Below are 17,210 nucleotides of genomic sequence, written 5' to 3' on the forward strand. Positions count from 1 at the left end.
CAGGCAAACCAAGAGACAGCAACACTAGGAGGGGGCATGTGGAGGGGAATGCACTCACCTGTTCAAGAATCTAAGCCACCGTCAGTGCTTTATATTATGTCAAGGATGTTTAAGAAAAAATTTGTACCAGGAACACCGAAAGAGTAAAAATTTTTATAAAGTCTTAACTGTGGAATGGTTAGAAAGTAGAATGTAGAAAGTCAAGTTGCTATAATGATACATGAAAAAAAAGATTAGAATGTATTTTGACCATCTACTAATAGAACTCACCAAAAACCATTCGCCATAATGCTGGATGAGGTCGGGTAAATGGACCTGCAGAGAGAAGACATGAAGTTAGGGTGAAAAGTGGTTTGAAACAGCAGAAAACTAAAGAAAGAGTTGCATTCTACATGTAGGTAATAAAAACCTCTCTACTGTTTTATTTTTTTCTTTCCTCCACCTACATAAACACTTTAAGGTCAAAGTTTAGGTTGAAATGTTTTTACCCACATTTCATCTATTACCATGGTTGTCCCAGGCACCATTCATAACAAAGATTTTTTTAAGCTTTGTCCTTTAGGAGTGAGAACATAATTTCCTGGGAAATGATGTTGTCACAGTGAAGAGGTCACCAGGCTGACATTTGAGTGTGTGTAATACATATTGTACAGTCACAAGAGAGATCTCCCAACTGCCCCCAAGTCAGGGAAAAAGGTTTTTAGGACAAATTGAGCTCTCTGTGTGTATAACACACACACACACTGCACGCTCACACATGTGACTGTATAAGAGAGAGTGGGTAAGTGAGAGAGAATGAAAATGAGAGAAGAAACACTGTGCTTTGAAAACAAACTCTGTGAGCACTATTAGTACAGGGACTTTTTGACAATGACCTGTGGCACCAACACACCTCTCACATGGCAACCCAGTTCAGTTAGATTGCACACTACTGAAACAAATTTCACAAAAGGACAAAACAGCCTTACTCAAATGATACACCAATACTTTCTCTTCTATTGAAGATGAAGTGGTGGGGTGGGGTAGGGAAAGCTGAATAGCTATTTGGCTTGTAAGGGTCGGGTGAAGTGTTGGAGGAAGAGACCACACAAGAGACTGGCTTCATGCAATTGGCAAAAGGGATTTATTGATTCAGCATGCTGAGGTTCCAGGCTCACTCAGGAAGATAGAGCAGCCCAGAGCCCAGAGCAGAGGTCAAGCAGAGCTTAAGTACACTTTTGGGGGAGGGCGGGGGGCTTTGCATACATCAGAACAAATCATTATGAGGCGCGGGAAAATTGAACAACAACTCTGAGACATGATTAGTACATTCATTGGTGGGAACAGACTGGGTAGGGGTGATTGGTCACTTCTAAGCAGGGTACACATTCAAACTGATTGGTTTTAGGGCCTAAAGGACTACGTGACATACTACACAGAATCCCAGGTTATTAAACAACCAGTGGAAACAGTGGGGATATTTACTGGGCAATTCGGGTATTGTCCTAACAGCTACAGGGATTATAGGTTCTGGGAGTAGCAGAGGAATTTTAACAATACCTAGTCTTTTACTTTTTAACCCAGGCCTTGCAGTTTAGAATCAGCTTAGAAATTTTACCTTTACATTCCCCATTCCTTTTTCTGACTACTTTTAATCTTAAAAGTAATGAATCATAATTATTGGGGAGTCTCATTTTTTATCTCTGTCAGTGGAGCATATTGCTGTCTGATTACTAAGAGTTGTCCTGCGTTTCCTAGAATCATTTTCAGCATGGCCTCCATTTTAGATTTCACTCGATATTAGACTGAATCTAACTACACTGACAACCTAACTTTAAATCTGGCTTCATTCCCCCTCTAATTTGGGAACTCCTTACTGCTGTGAGGAAGGGGGACGAAAAGGATCTTTCTGGCTTCTTCAGGCTGAAAAGGGACGGTGTGGGGCAAGCAGTTTGGAGTCCCCTTTTAATAATCGGGTCTATTGAGTGGTCCATCATAAAAGTCCAATTGAGAAGTAAAAGGCTGGAGGGCCATTCGAGTAATAGGTGGTCTATAAGAGAAACAAGAACTCATTAGTACTGGAACTAGATTGATGCAGCAATAAATGCCACGGCACAGGAATATGCCAATGAGTATAATGGCCAAGACAAAGACTAACAATGTTTTTCACCAGGAAGTACCAAGAACCAGGAGCTAAGATACTGTCTCCACGACAAAGTTGCTGAGGACATGGCTTCCATCTGAGCATGTAAATCTTTAAGGATATTTGTCACATTGCCAGAAATGTCAGGGATGTAAACACAACAACTAACATTTAGGTTTACCCAGATGTTCTTTCCTTTAAGATATAGTCTAATAATTTAATGCCATCTGATCCTGCAAAATTCTTTTACTAGTATGACCTCTGTGTCTAATAGAGAAATCTTTACTTCTGTTACTTAGGGCTGGATAACCATACTAGCAAACATCAAGCCTACCTGCATTGGTTTGAAATAAAGGCCTTAACCTTAAGCTAAAACTATTCTGGCAGTTTCTTTTGACAGTTATCAGGCATTCCTGTCTGAGATTTTCTTTTGTAGCCTCTAGTTTACTTATTTATGGAAGTTACATTTAACTATTATTATTTAAAATGCCCAGGAATAGCTGTGTTTTGGCTTTGACTGTCTTTGCTAAGTGTTTAAGATGAAGCAAGTCAAACTGACTTTTGTTTCTATCTATTGTTAACAGTCAGCTGAGTCTCTCTGGGAGTCCTCGGGGAACTTACAGCAGCTTCTCAGTTCTGCTAGTGCCATTTGCATTAGGATGGGTCCAGGCCTTGTTTGACCATACGGCTTCCCTCAGAAGCATCAGGGATGTCTCCCTTTTCTGATGACCCTCCTCTTTACAGCAAATGCACTGACTGGCTTCCTGTCCTCCACTGGTCTCATTAATCTCCCTGTTCAGGAGGTTATGTGGCCTAGAGTTGCAAAACCCTTTGGAGAAGTCCCCTATTCCCTGATTCAGACCGACTCAGAGGGCAAGAGCCAAGTTTTTAATTTTAAAACTTAATCTTAAACATCTAGCAAATAAGTTAACAGTCTTATATTAAGAATACTGGGCTTTAATGTCTACCTCTCTATCCTGTAGGTGATGACTCATTATAACTCATTATCTTAAATTAACCCAGGTTGTGAGTTCTTAAAGTAGTACCTCTGCAAAACATTAACAGGCATTCCTTAGACAAACTACAAAACAAACTAACTAGGGTTGTTCTAGTTTTGTTCTCACATGCAGTGAGATGGTACATAGAGCCTTATCTCAAGTAAGGCAGGGCTCTTTAAAAATCTTAAGTACTATAGTTCTGAAGCCATCTTTGCTTTTTAGACATCATTTTACAAAGTTTACATAAATTGTTGCTCAAGTTTACATGAACATTAGCTAACACAACATAATATCACATGAACTAAAGAAAGGCTGGAAGCTTTTAATCTCTTGTAGGAAAGTAGCAAAGTATTTTTGTGTTTTAAAATTGTATCTCAATGTGAAAAGTAACATGGAACTGTACATATCTTATTGATAACAAGCCCAGTTGTAGAACACAAATGATATAAATAAATCTCCAATATGTCTTTCTTTTAAGCCTAAAATTACCATACAACTTTAGAACACCAGCTTGATATAATGCTCTTTTGAAGCTTCTACCTTACAGACTTGTATACCTGGAAAATATGGACACATTAGTAACACCACAATTACACTGATGTTTTTATATTAACCAAGTTTAGCTTTTAAAGAAATAACATAGCACAATTTTCTAAAACAACAGCACTTGTTTAACCAGCTGTTTAATTTTTTTAAGATTTCTTGCTCAAAAACTTACACTTATAACCAACTTACACAGACCTTCTTTATCACTTAAACCCTCTTAATTACTTAATTACATAGGCTCTCGTATCTAGAAACACATTTTCTCTCTATTAAATCCATATCTAGAACCTTCTAGTTTCTCTCTTCCATCTGTTAACCTCCTTTTGTTTACATTTTGAAACAATACTTGTAAACTTTTGAATTTAAGCAGAGTTAACATTTTATTAGGGCCTTTTTGAACACCTAGAGAAACTTATAAGCTTAATTTTAAAGACATCTTTTACTTTTATCTGTTTACCCAATTTAAATTGAACCATTTGAATCATGTGAATTAAAGATATGTGGATCCATTTTTAATTTTTTATGAGCGCTCCTCATCTGTCAATTGTCATATCACTGCAGGATATATGGACATACACACATACAGACATACCGACATACAACACGTAACACAAGTGTAACACAACACAATAGTAAAGGCCTTGTAGCTTTCTCAGGTGAAATCTCATTGCAATGTTTAAGAACTCAACAGTTGATCAAAAATAGAACTGATCAGAAAACATTAACTTGCCTGTAGGATCAAAATTTTTTTTAGACTAGTCCCTTAGTCTAAAAAAAAGGAATACAGAATCTAAGAAAAAGCGAGAGTCCTAAAAAAGATGACTGGCCAGTACTTAGTAAATATCATACAATCTACTTCCTGGTTTGGTCTAGTTTGAGTTCAGGTAAAAAGACACTTTTACTCTTTTTTTTTCCTTGGGCCTGAGCTCCAAGCTGCTTCTGTTTGCATATCAGCTTAAGCCCTGGCTGAGGTTTGGAAGGAACTGGGAAAACCGGAATTCTGAGTAGAAACCTCATGCCTGAGACATTTTAACCATAAGTCATAATTTCCAGGTTTGGATGTTGAAAATTATGATACAAGTTTAAGATGCAATTTCCAAAATTTCATATCTTTTTACACTAGAAAAACTTGCTCACATAAAACTAGAAGTAGGATCTCTACCATCAGAAGAAATTTCTTTAAGATCATTAAGCCACTTCTTTTGTTCTAAAGTTTCTAAAGTAGCATTAAGTTATATTAAATCACCTGAAAAATTTTCAAAAGAACCACACACTACCATGTGTATCTGAAATTAAGCTTTCAAAATTTCCAAGACTGTTGCTATTTAATTATCTAATGTCATTTTAATAAGCCAGACCAACATTTTAATTTAACACTTTTTTTATCCTAAATATTTAAGTTTTCTAGCATGAACTATCTGAAATCAAACTAAACAATTGCTTAAACCCAACTTTTGACTGCAAGCTAGTGCAATGTTTTAGAAACCCATTCAGATACCAGATTGTTACAATTAAAAAAAAATAATCTTTTAGACACACATTTAACCTAGATTACCTCCAAAAAACAATCAGACAACCAGATAAGAAAATATCTCTCCAGGTTTTGAACTTTCATTTAATTATGACTCCTATCAGTAGCACCATAGACTTCCCCATGAGTGGACCAGATGTTTTCACGTAGGGGAAACTATAGGTGTAAAATCAAGGGTCTCAGTGTGACTGGCTGTACTGCATTCAGTGTCCCTTCTTTTTAAGTAAACAGAGGTGGAGTAATCCTTAAAGTACAGGTAAGAGATAAGGGAGTTCCCCAAAGCAAAATGGCTCTGGCAGCTGCTGGGAGTCCCTTAGTCTTCATCTTTCACCCACAGGATCAGCTCCTCTGGTTTGGTTTGACTTTAGGAACTAGGAAATTTTTTTTTCCTAACTTTTTAGTAGTCAGCTCCCCAAAAGCTCATCCTCTGCTTGCAGTTGTTTTGAGTGCTAGGCTTCCCCAAAAAAGCAGAGTGGGGACTCCTTAAAAGTCCCCTCGAGAGTGTCAAAATTTGTGACTGAAAATTTGGTTCCCATCCCCCAAAGCCAATTAACACCAATTTAATAATGAGGACACGATTTCGAGCAGCCATTTTAATTGGCGCTCAAGCTGACTACAGGAAGAAAAGAAGACACTGCTTCCCTAGTCTCAGTATTTAGCCTTAGATGGAATTTATCACCCTCCTTGGGCTGCATTCCCAAGCAACCTGACTCCGGGAAGACCCGTTCACTTCTTCGGCCCCGGGATTTGGTGATCGCTGCAGCCAGGGAGGGCTGTAACACTCAGGGGGGTTGGGACCCAGTCCCTTCTACCCCCATGAGGGAGGGAGAGGGCCAGGTGCCCCAGAGCCACTTTCCCCAGAGCCGCTTTCCCTGCTTGCCGGTTGGGGGGGGGCGGTCCCCCATCAACCCCACCTCCGACCCCGCCTGCCGGTGGCAGCCGGTTGCCGGCAGAGGAGGGGGAGGAGGGGCGGTACCTTGCCGACCTCACCCCCATTCCGCCCACCCGTCCACACACCCACCGAAGCATCTCCCCCTCCCAGGAGGGGAGATGGCGAGGGGGCAGAGAGGACAAGTGGGTGGAGGGGCCGGGAGGAACAGGGACGGGACAGATCCGCTGAACCGCCAGGTGGAATCCTCCGGGCAGACTGCTCGGACCCCACCCATACAGGAGGAGATTCGCAGAGGTCCTGAAAGGTTAAAAGCCATGATCTGGATGGCCATGCGGCCCCGGCTGAAAGACAATATCTCTGACTTTGCGGATTAGAGGGAGATGGAGGGACCCTCCTGGGGGCCATTCAACTCCGAGGGTGGGCCATTTTGAAGCGCAGAGAGACAATACAAACGTGACACAAACACGGACACACACAGTAAACATTTAGCACAAGTTTAGAAGCAAAGATTAAAGACAGGCAGTGAATTCAACCTGAGGAAAAAAAAAAAAGAATTGTCAGCAAAGCCAGATGGGTTGGCAGCACCGACGGGGGCATTTTCGACCCCCCAGATGAGGGCACCTCCGTCCCTCCCCGAGTTCTCCAGGGCGACCCTCTGGAGAACGTGGCCTGTGGCTCCAAAGACACGTCTGTCCGCCACAGCCAGGGAGAACTCACGTTTTCCACTGGCAGCCACATGCTGCCAACCCTAACCAATCTAAAAGGCTCTGAGAGCTCACATTCTCTGGGAGCTCACGCCCGCCTTGAGCCAGAAACCGAACCTGAAAAGGCTCTGAGAGCTCACGCTCTCTGGGAGCTCAAGCTCTCTGGGAGCTCAAGCCCACCATTGAGCCAGAAACCGAACCTGAGAGATTGCAAAAGAAAAACAAGAAGGAGAAAAGGAGAAGGAGGAGGAGAGAGGCGTCTTATCCCCTAAAGCAGTCTGTTGGGGTCTCCCTGTCCGGCGATGCGCAGTTCCCGGCCAACGCACCAAATGTAAGGGTCCGGCGAAGCATTGGAGGAAGAGACCACACAAGAGACTGGCTTCATGCAATTGGCAAAAGGGATTTATTGATTCAGCATGCTGAGGTTCCAGGCTCACTCAGAAAGATAGAGCAGCCCAGAGCTCAGAGCAGAGGTCAAGCAGAGCTTAAGTACACTTTTTGGGGAGGGCGGGGGGCTTTGCATACATCAGAACAAATCATTATGAGGCGCGGGAAAATTGAACAACAACTCTGAGACATGATTAGTACATTCATTGGTGGGAACAGACTGGGCAGGGGTGATTGATCACTTCTAAGTGGGGTACACATTCAAACTGATTGGTTTTAGGGCCTAAAGGACTACGTGACATACTACACAGAATCCCAGGTTATTAAACAACCAGTGGAAACAGTGGGGATATTTACTGGGCAATTCGGGTATTGTCCTAACAGCTACAGGGATTACAGGTTCTGGGAGTAGCAGAGGAATTTTAACAATACCTAGTCTTTTACTTTTTAACCCAGGCCTTGCAGTTTAGAATCAGCTTAGAAATTTTACCTTTACAGGCTTGGCCCTGATCTACTAAATCGATTCATCACTGCTCTGGTAGGCACTGATCCTGTTTAGGGCTCTCATACCTTTTGAACAGTCTTCCTATTCTTGGAGAACTGCCAATGTTATGATTCCCACATGCCAAGAGAGACACCAGAGCTTGTTTCCCAGACTTCTATAGCTAGGGCTCATCTTCAGGTGCACCTGGACTGGACTTGGCCTCAGGTGATCATATGGGGTGGGGGGGTGTGTGCAGAGCTCTCCTGTCTCTGACCCTATAAGCAGGGGCAGTAGCAAGGCAGTGCAAGCCCCATGGGGGATACCCTGGGGGCCCTGGCAGTAAATTTCATTAGTGTCCACTGCAGAAATGGTAGTGTGGCAGAGTACAGCTTTGCGAACCAGTTCATATTTTTTAACTGGTTCTTTAATGAGCAGAGTCAGTACTTTTGCTTACAACCATAAATCTTGTCTAAGGCAAAAACTGCATTGTTATTTTTATTCTGGAATTTCTTCTAAAATCACCTATGAAGATGGAAGGGAAGGAGGCAGAAGTAGTTCAATTATGTTTCAATGCAATTCAATGAAATCTTAAAAAGATTACATTGAAACATAATTGAACTTCTTTCCTTTGAGGAATTCAAGTTCATATGATGAAAATCAGTTACAAGTATACCCCACCATCCTTTCCAAGTTTAGACAGGCACAACTCAGAGGATGAGTGGGTTCACGACTGACCCTACTTGATCCAGAGGTACTTGGTTCTTGGGTTTTGGATTGCAGTAGTGAGCACTTGGATGGTTAGGGATGTATTGAAAAAGTGTCTTGAAATCATTTCTTCTAAGTTCTTGGGGTGAGGGCTCAAATAAGAAGGAATTGCTTTTTAATCAACTGCTTCTTTTTCAGAAAATCACAGGAAAGCATATAAGCCAGAAACCCCTTCCAGCTTTTCATCAGAAGTCATTAGGAAAATGGTGGCTAAAACTGCCTTCATTTAAGCAATTTTCTCGTTCAAATGTTCTTCCTCAATTATGTTGGCTGATGGCTTTTGACTGGTCACCATAAATGGCTTTTATATTATGGTGGCTGCCTGGCTTGCAAATATTACTTCCTCAATACCATTAAAGTGACCTTCTGGATGTAACATGGGGACCATAGCTTTTTCCATGATTTTCTCTTGTAAGATACAACTCAAAATTTTATGACCTGTTATTTGGCTTGCACAGAATTCCATGACCAATCAACATATTAAGTAAAAAAAAAAAATGGTGTCAAGTCAGCAGTGCTTTTGTGAGCATGCTCCAAGCACCAGGCTGTGGGATGAAACATTCCCCTCAAGTGATCTCCAAGTTGTCCTGATGAATGGGTGATGAGGGTGCCACCATCACTCCCACTGTGCAGATAAGGACACTGGCATGGGAAACTTGCCCGGGGTCATGCACCTCTCAGCTTTCCACCTGAGCTGCCAGGTTCTACCCTGTTAGCAGCCTGAGTGGTAAGAAGTACCTGTTTGCCCCTAGAAACTCCACAGAACAGATCAGCACAGGAAAAGAGAAAGCAGAAGCCAAGGGTTTGGGCCAGAAAGGTTTCAGAGCTGGGAGAGAAAGGAGAGAAGAGAGCTTTGAGCTGGAGCCCTTGGAGGGAAGGGGACAGTGGAGGGCTTTACATGTCTTTGCTTTAACAATATGAAATCCATAAGTGATATCAGGGAGAATAGGTAGAACCAGTGAAAGGGCAGGGATGCCTCTAGAAATGTAATCCAGGGACTTTCCTGACAAGGTAGGTGGGAATTACTAGGGATTTTGCTTATAAAGAATAAGCAAAGGCCTTTGGATATAACAAAACCCAGTTCAGGCTTTATTTCAGTCATCGAATATGCCTTCCCTAAAGATGTGAGGCATATCATAACTGCCCACTGCCTTTAAAAGCACTGAAGTTTTTAAAGTGATAAAATTTTTTATTGCTACTAAATACCACTAATACTAAATAGCAATAATAGTATCATCTTTACCACCAAGACCTTAATAGCACTTAAAATGAAGTCCAGGATGAGGCTGGTTGGTCTTCTATATTGTGAACCTTGATACCTAGGCTCAGTATGTCACCCACATTGGATACTTTTATCAAGTCACGTCTGAAGATCCTATGAGTGCAGGGTAAATGCACAGGAGAAGCCACGCACTCTGCAGCATTTGCCTGCCCAGGTAGACCAGTACTCCTAGGGCATCTTGTGAACATTGACTTTATCTCAGAGCCTCTGCCACAAACCTGGCTTCCCTACAGTCTTTCCTCAGTGATCTACTGAAGTTTTCTCTTCCTCCCTCTGACTGTTGTTATGGTTTTGAGATTATTAGGAGGTCTCCGCCTCATGATGAGCTTTCAAAGGGGAGTTTGTGCTTTCTTTCTGACTTCATCAAAGCTTTGTGCAAAAGTGAGGACCTTTGGTTAGGTTGCTCATTTTCTCGGTTGTGCAGGAGAAATGGGAAAGGCTTTTTAGGGCAGTGATGCAGAAACAAATCCTGTTTTTTTTTTTTTTCTGGATTGTGTTTTGTTTTCTTTATCAACCTCTCCATCTAGAATATGTAATTTTCAATCAGATAATAAAGGCAAGCTTCATTTCAAAAGAAACCAAAGTCAAATGGCCTTTGTCATAAGAATAACTAGCATTTAAAAGTCCAGCTCACAAACTATACAATAGGATCATTGCTTGACTTACCAGAAACAGTTACAGCTATGAATAATTAGATTCAAGGGACTGCACCTCAGGGAAGTTTTAATTCTTTTAATGAAAATCAGAAGTTGCCTGTCTAACAGTGACACATTTGTATCCTCAGGCCAGAGGCCCCCTGGCAAGCCCTCTTAGTCTGCTTCTTCCCTAGATGATTATTAAAGTTTAAATTCTTTTAGAAAAACCTAGCATAGAATGATTTTTAAGCAAGTTTCAAACCTAAGAATTAATAAAAAATGAAAAGGTATTGAAGCAGGAGACAGAATGGTGGAAAGAGGAACTTCTTTTTATTTTTAAATTAGAAGACAGCAAATCTTCTGGATCACTTTGAAACTGTCAAGATGAGGTTAGCATGAGCTCAGCTTAAAGAAGTCAAATGAGGCAGAGAACACCTGGAATGACAAACTCAGGACAATCAGGAAATACTTGTATTTTATGCTCCTCCAGATACTGTTCAGAAGCATTGAATGGTGTTTCTCCTGTAGATGAGAAGAGGCTACTTCTTCGACCTTCTTCCCAAGAGAATTCATTTCCTAATTCAACATATATTTCCTGAGAGAAGCCTGTGAGCCAGGCACTGGGGGTATAGACAAGGTTGGCTGGTTTGGGTCGGCAGGGATGACTGGCCCCAGAGAGCTCTTGGAAGCTGGAAAAGCACACCAGAAGGTCACCAACTGAAAGAAATCTCAGGGCTGACCATGGACTTAAATGGGCTTCTAAGTGTCACTCTAGTGACATGGGGGTAGAGTTAAAATTACACTTGCACTTGAGTGTCATTTCCTATAATGGGATGGAGATAGCATTTGATTTTTAAAGAGCCAAAGGAAGATAAAGGAGAATGGAAGGAAAAAAAAAAGATGGCTGGAGAGAGAAGCCTGAAGCAGGCATTTCTTCTCCCCTCAGGGCATTTCCTGCCAGTCTTCTTTCAGCAATAGGAAGGAACCCTGAAGCCTAATCCTACCATATATTCTGCTGATTGCCTAATGAAATTTTAAGTACCCACTTCTCTTCCACTTAACTCAGGGGTGAATTTTAAGCCAATGGAGGCAATGCTGGTCCTTTGCTATTTTCAGTCAATAAATATCTATTGAACATGCACTTCTCTGGGCTCTAAAAATTCCTGTCCTCAGAACTGGCTGGAGAAGAGGCATGTGGCCCAATCCTAGTCCAAGAGATATATGAACAAGTGTGCTAGTGGACTTCTAGAAAGGTGTCTTCTCTGTTAAATAAAAGACACCCAAGAAGAATTGATGTCTTCTTTTGCTGGACACTGCACACTGCTATATGTCCAGCATAAGAACAAGAGAGCAAAGAGGCCCAGGCTAGGACCACCACGTTGCAGATGGCAGAAGAGAAGAGATGAAGACCCTGGGTCTTCACATGCCACTAAGCTGCTCAATTAGCCAGCTCAGAGTCTTCCTATCTCAAACTTCTCCTCGTTATATAAGAAAGCGAACATTTTCCTAATTGTTTAAAGAATTGTGAATAGTCTACTACCCAAAGCCAAAAAATATCCTGACTGCTATAAAACCCCACGGAGAAAGCCAAGGGCCTTTTTTTAAATTTAGACTCTACAAAGAGAATCACAGGGCTCCCGTCCAAGTTGACCAGTTCTACATAGACAGCACACATGAACTCACACAGGTGACCTGAGACACATGGTCATAATCAAATTTAGGCCTAGATGTAAACATGCAGGGCAGCCTTTACTAGGTCAAGGATAAATGCCTTAGAAGTTGCCAAAACAGACTCAAACTGGGCATGCTGTCCACTGCAGACACTTCCCCAGAGCAGCCTTTGAAAGAGAAGGCAAATTTTGGGCTCCATTTCCCTCACTAGTTTTCATCACTTAATTTGAAAACGTGCTAAGAGTGGGGATAACAGAAAATAAGGTAACAGGCCTGAAGCTAGAAGAGGAAGGTATATTCCAAGCACAGCAGTGGTCATTCAGCATGATGGCTCCTGGAAAGGCCACAAGAGTGAAAGCTGGCACTCAGGGGACAGTGGAGCAGCTCAGGAGCAACTCTTCCCTGTGGCCCTGCCAGCTCCCCTCCACCTCCACTGGCACCTCCCAAAGCTATGCCTGATTAATATTCAATAACATTCTTTTATGTAGAAAATGTCTATTCCTACTAATCTTATATAAAGTGTGAATAAATGGATCTTTAGGAAACAAACTAAGCACACAATGTGTGCCTTGATGTCTTCCTTTCCCTGATGCTGTGGTTTGAATGCCACCTGTCCCCTTAAGACTCATGTTGAAATTCCATTGCCACTGTAGCAGTGTTGGGAGGAGGGGCCCTCAAGAGCAGGTGGGGTCATTCATGCCACTTGAGGACTGAGAATGGGTGAGTTTTTGCTCTCACCGGTCTGGATTAGTTACCATGACACAAGAGCTGGTTGTTAGGAAGCCAGGCTGCCCCTCCTATTGTCTCTTCCACTTGTCCCTTCAGGTCCTTCCAACTTTCACCAAGTTATGAAGAAGCATGAGGCCCTCACCAGATGGGGCCACCTAATCTTGGACTTCCAGCCTCAAGAACTGAGAGCCAAAATGAATTTATTTTTGTTATAAATTACTCAGTCTCAGGTATTCCAACACAGTAACATTTAAGGACTAAGACACCTAACTAATGTCCCAATTTCTACTACATGGAATGATGAGCTGCCATTGTTCTTTTCTCAATGTATCTGAAAGCTTAGTTAGGCTACAGAGGAGTGGTGGAGGGAAAAGGATAGAAAGATAGGAACAGAGTAGAAAAAGAAAAAGGAGGAAGTAGGAAGACCTGGATCAATACGCTAGCTTTTGCTAGTCATGGACCCCACTCCACCCCTTCAGCAGGATCCAAAACACACTGGGTACAGACCCCAATCTGGGGTAAAGGAAAAGCCAGAGACTGACAGAAGGAGACAGAAACACATTACATAGAAAGTCAGAGGTAAAATACCTCACAATGGATCTAATATGAGCTAAGACTAGAGAAGCCCTAAAGAAGAAAAATGCTGGGCTAGGCCCCTCATACCAGGCTGACATTGAGCGGCCAGTTTGCTTCCATGGATGAATAACCTGGGTTTCAACTTTCTCATCTGTAATCTGAGCAGGTTGAACTACAAGAGCTCCCTGGGTCCTCCTTCCTTTGTCACACAGCTGGGTTAATAAGCATAGGACAAACAGCATAAGGCAAGCTGACAGTTTGGTCTTCCCACAATCAACACTAAAGCACACCCCACAATGAGAGACTAAACAGGCTCAGGAAACTTTGAAGATGAGAAGCCTTCATCAGGAAATGGAAGACTAAACAGCAGAAATCACATGAAATATTACTTCAAATATAGATTTAAGGCCCTGAACTTCAGTGCCATTGGTGACATAAAAAAAAAACATCTGTGAATGAAGCCCCGGTACTCAGCTCTTGCTGCAGCTTCATCAAAGGGATGGCTATAAAATTGGGGCTATTGAGATACTATCTTTTATAGTCCTCAAACTTCTAAAATGGCTCTGAATTTAGAAATAGAAAAAAAAAAGGAACCCTCAAGTCACACAGAAATAACCATTGAGAACTAAGCAATAGATAAACTGGATGAGAAAAGCAAAGACTGGAAAACAGAACTGACACCACTGGACTAATGAGTTTCCTGAGGATATATGTATGAATGTGCTCTGCTGGGCCCACATGGAAAAGAGAGACAAGACAGGGACACAAATAAGAAAAATATAGGAGAAAGGGCACAGACCAATAACAAAGTGCCACAGACCAACAACAGAGAATAAGCAGCAGGCCTTCATGGGACAGAGGGTGGAAAGGCTGAGGGGTCATCGTTACCTGAAGTCAACTGTTCATGCTTCTGAGGCTCCAAAACTTCCTTGGAGGCTCTGATGCTTAGCCTTATGTCAAAATCTGATCTGAGGAGGGCACTATCACCCTGCCTTGGCATAAGTGTACTCTTATGCCACCCTTTGTAGGAAAAGGCTGATATCAGGGAAACCACTTGCAGCTGGCCACATCTAACACTCTACAACATGGCATCCTTAAGGGAGAGGATAGGCTATGTAATGTCCAAGTTCTCCTTTTAAACCTAAAAGTCTAAGATCTTGTATGTTGGAGACTGGATGGAAAAGAAAGTTGGTAAATCACCAAAACGCTGTTTGACAGTAGAGAATTTTCTTAGCAAATTCTACAGGAAGGTTGACAAGGTTCACCTTATCTTCATGTCCCCATAATTTAATCGTGCTTTTTCAGAAACATCAATCATAATGGAAAAGTCAAACTATATTTGTCATATTTGAATAAGATGTAGGTTTCTATGTGGTGAAAGATTTTCATCTAAAGGAAATTTAATTTAAAAGCTTGAGTGGTTGGAAAGTTAAATTCAGCTCCTAAATACCTTGGCCATCTAGAACAAATCATTCTTTAAGAGTCATGGTTTTACTGGCTCAATTGCTGTTACCAGCAAAAATTCACTACGTTCTTATAAACACAGTGCTTCATAAGAGAAGCAAAACAATTAAACAAAATTCCACAGCCACCATCTTGGGAGGCCTGAGGCCTCACCATGAAACATTTCAAGATAGCATTTAGTAACATTCACGATGAGCTTCCCATATTACACATCAATCTACTGAACAGCATAGAAGGCTAGAGACAAAATGCATCCAGAAGCATGACATTTAAAACCCAAACTGGCCCCTGGAACAAAACCCATAAGAAAGACTGAAGTTCTTTTAAAATATCAGATACAGGAGTGAGCATTTATAAATGGTTACAAGGAACATGGACAAAATATTCTAGGAACATCTTTCAGGAATAAGAAAAACAAGCAACTATAAGGAACAATTTAGAAGAAAGGTGTGAATCAATTGGAAACATGGCTAAAGAACAAACTTTTTTTTTTTTTTTCCCTCGGTATTTGGGATTGAACCCTGGGTGTTGTACCACTGAGCCACATCACCAGCCTTATTTTTCACTTTTTATTTTGAGACAGAGTCTCATTAAGTTGCTGAGGCTGGACTTGAATTTGTGATCCTTCTCCCTCAGCCTCCTAAGTTGCTGAGATTACAGGGATGTGCCACTGCACCCGGCAACAAACATTTTTTTAAACAAAGTGTTTCCCTCATTCTCTCTATACTCATGATGAGCAGGAAATAAAATTCACCATTAATAATTATCTTTTTTTCTGGGGCTGAAGTCGTGGTTCAATGGTAGAGCGATTGCCTAACACATGTGAAGCACTGGGTTCGACCCTTAGCACCACATAAAAATAAATAAATAAAGGTATCATGTCCTCCTACAACTAAAATAATATTTTTTTAAATTATTGTTTTTTCTATGATAAAAATCACACTTCAAATGCATAATCAGCAGTTGTGCTTAAGTAATACTCATTACAGCATTGACCCTGTCCTTAGCAAAAAAAGAGTAACTCAATAGGAACTCAGTATTGTATGACTCAGCTGATAATAATAAAAATAATAACAAAAACAATAGCTGACATCTGTCAAGGACTTATAATCTGTCAGTCACTGTTCAGTGTGCTATGGTTTAATGTGGTTTGTCTCTCAAGGGTTCATGTGCTGGAAGCCTGGTCCCAGTGTGGCAATGTTAAGAGGTGGTGGAACCTTTAAAAGGTGGGGCACAGTGGGAGGTCACTAGGGCACTGCCCTGAGAGAGAATTAATGTAGTTCTCTGGGGTCCTGGTTAGTTCTCTTCAAAGGGTTATTATAAAAGACAAATCGGGCCCCTCCCCCGTCTCTCAAGCTACATGTCTCACCATATGATCTCTCCCTCTAACAAGTCCTCCCACTAGGATGCCATCTGGCATAATGTGAAGTCAAGGGGACCCTGATCAGAGAAAGCACCATGCTGTCTGGACCTTTGACTTCCAACACTGTGCTACATCAAGTCCATAGCCTCAGATATTTTGTGGTAGCAATGGAAAACAAACTAATACACAGTGTTTAACATGTACTCATTTAGGCTGGGACTGTGCGTGGCTCAGTGGTAGCGCACTTGCCTGTCATGTGTGAGGCACTGGGTTTGATTCTCAGCACCTCGTATAAATAAAGATCTATCAACAACTAAGGAAAAAATTTTAAAAAATATATATACTCATTTAGCTCACCCTCACAACAGTCTCTCCCTAGTATCCCCTTTATATAGAAGAGAAACTGAAGCACCTTTAGAGATGAGGGGATTTCTTTAGGGCCACAGAGCTAGACAGCAGCAAAATGGGCAGCCTGCTTGTGCTCCTAACTACTATATGAAAACTAGATTACTTTTTACTCTGGCATCTAGTTTCATCTTTTAGATGATCCACATCTCAAAAGAACAAAAAAAGCTAGAAGGACCCAATGCACAGGTGAACTATGAAAACATATGACATCACTTACCATTGGGGAAAGCTAATACGCTGATGATAAGAAAGAAGAAAACGACAGAGAGAATGCCTCTCCAGATGTTGTCCTCTGGAACAGAGTCATCCCTGAAAATAGAAAAACAACATTTTCAGATGTAAATAGTAAACCTAAAGGAGTATGCCTCCACATGGTGAACACTGCGAGACTACTTTGTTTGCCCAGCAAAGTCATTGCACACTCATATAACTATTCACTAGTATTCCCTAAAATCACAAATCTCATAATAAACTCCAATTCTTACAAGAGAATTGGGATCTGGGGTATAGCTCAGAGGTAGAGTCCATGCATGCACAAAGCCCTGGGGTTCAATCCCCAGCTCAAAAAAAAAAAAAAAAAACCCAAAAGACAACTGGCAACCTTACAAAGCAACACAATTCTACTCAGACAAGCATTTAAACGTCACTGTTAC

The 17,210-nt window shown here is 41.5% G+C and overlaps 1 protein-coding gene across 1 annotated transcript in view; it reads right to left on the reverse strand.

Moving 5' to 3' along the window:
- The window catches only part of Ptdss1 (phosphatidylserine synthase 1), a 66,051-nt gene that overhangs the window by 36,899 nt on the left and 11,942 nt on the right, over window positions 1-17,210 (reverse strand). The window contains exons 2-3 of the mRNA XM_005316323.5: window positions 16,775-16,866; window positions 271-315 (exon numbers count right to left, since the gene is read on the reverse strand). Coding sequence (XP_005316380.1) covers window positions 271-315; window positions 16,775-16,866 — 137 coding nt within the window. The remainder of the gene's footprint in view (window positions 1-270; window positions 316-16,774; window positions 16,867-17,210) is intronic.

The sequence above is a fragment of the Ictidomys tridecemlineatus genome, chromosome 7, assembly GCF_052094955.1.
Source record: "Ictidomys tridecemlineatus isolate mIctTri1 chromosome 7, mIctTri1.hap1, whole genome shotgun sequence".
NCBI lineage: Eukaryota > Metazoa > Chordata > Mammalia > Rodentia > Sciuridae > Ictidomys > Ictidomys tridecemlineatus.